This window comes from Pyxicephalus adspersus, unplaced genomic scaffold (assembly GCF_032062135.1).
Source record: "Pyxicephalus adspersus unplaced genomic scaffold, UCB_Pads_2.0 Sca1712, whole genome shotgun sequence".
NCBI lineage: Eukaryota > Metazoa > Chordata > Amphibia > Anura > Pyxicephalidae > Pyxicephalus > Pyxicephalus adspersus.
In genome coordinates, this window is record NW_027318719.1 from 13 (window position 1) to 5,347 (window position 5,335).

Genomic DNA, 5,335 nt, shown 5'->3' on the forward strand with positions numbered 1-5,335 from the left:
TTTGTATTGAATGCAATACAAATGGATTTTGAATTTCCCGCCTCGCCGGCAACGTACACACGCACCGATGTCACCGGGAACTCCGGCTCTATTTACTATTACCTACTATAGGATTACCTGCCCCGAGTGTGACTCGGGGTTACTGCTTTTAGCAACTTTTTTCTATCCCGAGTCACACTCGGGGTTACCTCTGGGGAGGTTAAGTTGAAATCTTAGGGCTCTATTTATAAAATATGGAATCCAACGATCCCTCAGGGGAATCAATTACTGCCACTGAAACGCATGGACCTGGAAGATTCCCATGAAGGAATGTTTTATAAATAGAGCCCTTACAGTTATTGTCAAATTGACTGATAAAAAATAAATAAATAAAAAGACACCACCAAGCTTGGTCTACACATATAGCCCCCAAAAGATCTCTAGTTGTACCCGTTATACCTCAAAATTCGGCATTTCTTGGTTAATGCATTTTCCAACCTAAAACACACACTTCTTCCATGGCCAAAGACTGCACTTTTTGGGCATAAGTTACAGTTATCTGAATGACTCCCCAGGACCAAAGCCATAGTTATCCTTTTCATCAGTATATTTGGCATATCACACATGAATGATTATGTGTGATATGCCAAACAACAACTTTACACATCTGTAAAGTATCTACAATTTATGTTTGCAGTTTTCATTTACGCAAATATATACAATGCAAACAAATAGAGGATCAGAATTGGTTCTAAAAGAGAATCGAAAAGTGTGCAAGCATATAAACCATCTTTTAAACAGAATAATTAGCTGATGAACTAGTGTGCAGAGTACATACCAGTCCAGGGAAAACTTTGAGAACTGGACAGTATACCGAGGAACAACCCGTCTGGGTCTACGCGGAGATCTCTCCCTTTCACGCCGTGGAGATCTTTCTCTCGACCGTTTTCTCTGTGGAGAACGATCACGTGACCTGCGTCTGTCCCGATCTCTTTCACGGCTAAAACAAAAGGTTACAATCATATACAATGTAGAGATCACCTTATCTTTATTAGCAAAGTTTAGGTTATGTGAAAAGTACATCTGCATTGCCCACAGAAGACCATATGATTTTTGTTCATAAATAAACATAATAATGATAACGTAAAAAAAAAAAAAAGAAAATTTTCCATTAAATAATTTAGCCAACATGAACTGATTGGGTGCAAATATTCCATCTGCACAAAAACAGGTTAAATTAACTGGCTGATAGTCTATTTATAATTTGGTACTATAAATAATGTAATGAGCCTAAAGAAACAAAGAATCCCATGAGGTCATGAAGCACAAAACAGGCCTATCTATTTGTTCCAAAAATATAATGTGTCAATGAGCTGCAGTAATATGAAAAGTCCATTGGGATTTCTGGCTCTAAATTTACAGAATACTCAGACTAGATCTAGGACATGTTTTTTTTACACAAGGACACATTTTGCATTAAAAAAAAAACAGGTGGTTCTAGAATAGCAGCGACAAATTAATTTTTGAGTCAGGCTAGAAATACAATGTACCTTTTGGCTGCTGTTGCTGTAACAGTGGAGGAGGCTGTGGCTGAAGTAGAGGATTTAATGAAGCAGCAGAAATTTGGGCCTGCAGCAAGGTTTGTGCTTGTGAAGGAGGCTGAGTCTGAACCGCAAAAGTGGACTGTTGTGCCACAGGTGTCATAACTGCTGGTGGATTTTTCAATAAAGGCTGCGTTGGAGCTGGGTTCTATCGTACAAGAAGAATCCATCTGAGTAAGGCAAAGAAACATAGAATCCAAGGTAAAAAACAAAAAAGAGGGAATGTCAGGTACCTGGTTTGGAAGTGTCTGAATCCTTTGTGCATTCCATTTAAATGGCATGTTGGGATTGTATGTAGCTTCCACCAAAACTCGATCTCCGACTTGTGGGGACTTTCCCTTAACAGCACTGAAAAAGTAAGCAAAGAAAATTTGTTAACAATACAAAAGGGACAGTTTAGTTTAGGACAGTTTAGACAGAAAGGTCAAACTGCATCATTAAAAAGAAAAACAGCCTGAGAAATAGGAAATTGCAACATACTGCAATATTAAATACAATTTAAATTTAGTAGGGTTTTTGCTGACCAGATACCCATGACCCAATTAACCAGTGTCTCCATGATACAAGTGGCACCAATGGTATTTGCCACTCACTGGATGACAAATATTGTTTAATAGTTCAAAAGCAATTTAACATACAACATTGTATAAAATGACTACTGTCATTACGATTGATGTGCATTGAGAACAAACACATTAAGTCAGACTTCAGCCAGAAATAGGCCTTGAACATGGCTTGTAAAGCTGCATTCAATGTATATTACATGTAAAACTAATTACAAGACTTCAGAACCATAAGGGAACATTTTTTATTCAAGAATTTTTTTACTAAAACTTATTTTTAGGAATACATGCAGAAGTAGACGTTTTATTTAGGTTTATCTGCATTTTTTTTACAATGACGAGACCAATACATACGTGAGTTGAAAGAACACATCTTCATCCACAAAGCCAAATGTTTCATGGAGCTTGGTAACAACCCCAGTGAAAACTCTTTGTTTCTGCGGCTGGGTTTGTTGCTGGCTCGAGCGTGGAGTAGGGTAAGAGACTGTTATCTGTGCAGCCTGTTGGGGAGTGGACAAGGCGAGACTTGTGGGAAGTGCAACAGCAGGCTGCAAAACATAAAAATACAATATTGGCAGCATTAACAACATTTCATGCAATGCTCATACAACACATTTATTTGTATAACAGACATGCACTCACCTGGGTTATCAAAGTCTGCTGTGGCTGCTGCAACTGCAAAAAGAAAAGATGACATAACAACAAAGTTAATAATTGTGCATACTTACATGTGCATGTCATAAGGCCAATATAAAATAAGGGCACACAGCTCTAGAGACCCCATAAGACCTTTGACATTTGTGCTCTACACCATGGTTTCATCTATCAACTTCTATATGGCTGAGTCCTTTGGTTATGAAAGAAATAAAAGACTTTTCAATTTGTTTCTTAGGTGTACACATTGTCTAGCTTTGTAAATCTGGCAAGGATTTCTTTTCCCTGCCAATTGTATTACAGTACAGCTACAGGGTTGCCTCTAATCATTGCACAACAAAAGAGACTTGTATGTCTCTGCTATAACCATAGAAGGACAAAAGTATCTAAAATGTATAAGTAGGGGAAGACTGCAATATAACTAACCTGCTGGAGGGCAGCAGCTGCGGCAGCGGCTGCAGCGTGTTGTTGAAGTGCGGCAGTCTGTGTAAGTTGATAATTTGCTGGAGAAGGGGTGCCGAGACCTGCTGCTGCCAATGCTGACTGCTGAGTGTAGATTGTAGGGGAAGCTCCAAGTAGTGATGGTTGTTGGACACCTAATGGAGCTAATAGAGCACAACAATATGTTATATTGTAAACATTGCAAAAAGAATCAGGGTAACCTACATATATACCAGGCTTTATATTAAAAAAACAAAAAACAAAAACAAACTGCTTTATCCACACAACAGAACTAATGAAAAAAAAAAAGCCAGCTGGTGGTCAATTTAAAGGGCCTCTTGCAAAAAAAGTTAAATTAAATTTGTATGCATCTTTTAGGAGCCAGACTAAACGCTGGAGGACAGCTGTACTAATGTAATAAGGCCAAGATAAAATACCGGAGATGATCACAACTGATCACCTCAGGCAATAAAAAAATCAACACAACACCTGTATGAGGCTTTAATGTATATCTAAAGCTGAAATACCTGCCTCATCAATATGGTGTAGCAATATTTTAAAGACAATTTTTTTTGCCATCTGTGTTTTTAATAGAGGGATTTTTTTTCACTTTCTGTCCTGTAGACTCAAATTAATATTATCAGCAGATGACTACAGAATCATACAGGGGAGGGGTTCCATAGCCCTATGTTGGCAACTGCAATACATAACACCCTTGGTTTTGGGTTTAGATAGGATTTAAATGGTCAATACACACCAGTGCTGTTAGTTCCTGGAAATACAATCTCTCCAACACCAATATCTTCAAGAGTCTAGATAGTGATATATGCAAGTTCCTGATTTTACACATGTGCTGTGCCGATTATAAACCAATTTTTGACAGGGTGCTTTGGAGTTGGAAGTATTGCTGGAAGAAGCCAGAAGCTCCACCTGTAACTCTTCCACTTTTGGCTCAGCTGACCCCTATAGCACCAATCTATTGATAAATAATTAATACCAGATTACGCAGATAATGTAGGATAACCATGTGTTACATTACACAGTACTTATAGCTGTATTGTCTCCAGGGAATGTATCAAATCATTCTTCACTCCCAAAGTCCCACTTGCTTTTATTGCCCATTGTTTGATTTATTGCTGGGCAGCCATAAAACAGAAAACAAGGTGATATTAATCAGTAAAAGCACCAAAACAAAGAAGAATACCACCAGATACCAAAGACATCACAGTGCAATATTTAAAGAATGTCAACTTTTTCTAAAATTAACTGTCAGCACCATTCATAACTATGTCCACTAGAGGATATCCTGTAATCTTTGATTGCCTGAGGGTCCATTAAGATGGTTATGTTGACTGTGAGTCATATTGACAACATTGAATGCAACTTCCAAATTAGCACACATGACTGCTCTCATTAGTGAGGCAGCGGCAGCCATCTGGTCTCTTGTCAGCTCTTTGTGCAATAACTCTGTCAGCCTTTAATTATGCAGTGCTGACTTCCAGTTTTACATTTTACTGGTTTTGACAAAAATGTCTTCTAATTGCTGCATTTTGGAGCCATATGCATCTCATATGAAGCTACACGGTATAAAAGGGATGTCTAAAAATACAACCTGAAAAAAAATTAGGTTAGAAGATAGAAAATTGCAATGCACACATTTTGCTAGTGGTCCCTGCTACTAAATAGAGCGATGTTGCTTTAACATAGTGTAATACAAATGAATGAACCTAAACCTCCAATCTGGTTAAGACCACCAATATCTTTCAGAGGGCTTTCATATATTATCGTCTTTCTGCATACAATTACACCATCCTGAACACTCTTCTGCAAGATAGTTCATAACATTCTGACAGTTACCAAAAGCAGTTATGATAAAAATAACCAGGGCAAATGGTGCACAATTAAATGTTCTAATCTAAAAGAATGCAACCTATAGCAACAATAGAATCACTGCCTATTTAATAAATATTCTGGATTAAATTTACTAAAGTATTTAGGCTGTTCACTTATCAGTGTTGCAAGGGAATTTTTCATTTAGCTTAGCATATGTGGTAAAAAATTTACTTTACCAAAAATTATTAACTACGTGCAAGGAAA

At 37.6% G+C, this 5,335-nt stretch overlaps 1 protein-coding gene across 1 annotated transcript; it reads right to left on the reverse strand.

Moving 5' to 3' along the window:
- Positions 1–817: 817 nt before the first annotated feature.
- LOC140321257 (cell division cycle and apoptosis regulator protein 1-like) lies at positions 818–2,925 on the reverse strand (the record flags this gene model as incomplete). The annotated part of the gene is made up of 5 exons (XM_072398082.1): positions 2,786–2,925; positions 2,498–2,691; positions 1,814–1,928; positions 1,523–1,728; positions 818–979 (listed from the first exon to the last, which is right to left on the reverse strand). Coding segments are annotated over exons 1-5 (776 nt in total), but the record flags the coding sequence as incomplete, so codon positions are not given.
- Between the last annotated feature and the right edge of the window lie 2,410 nt (positions 2,926–5,335).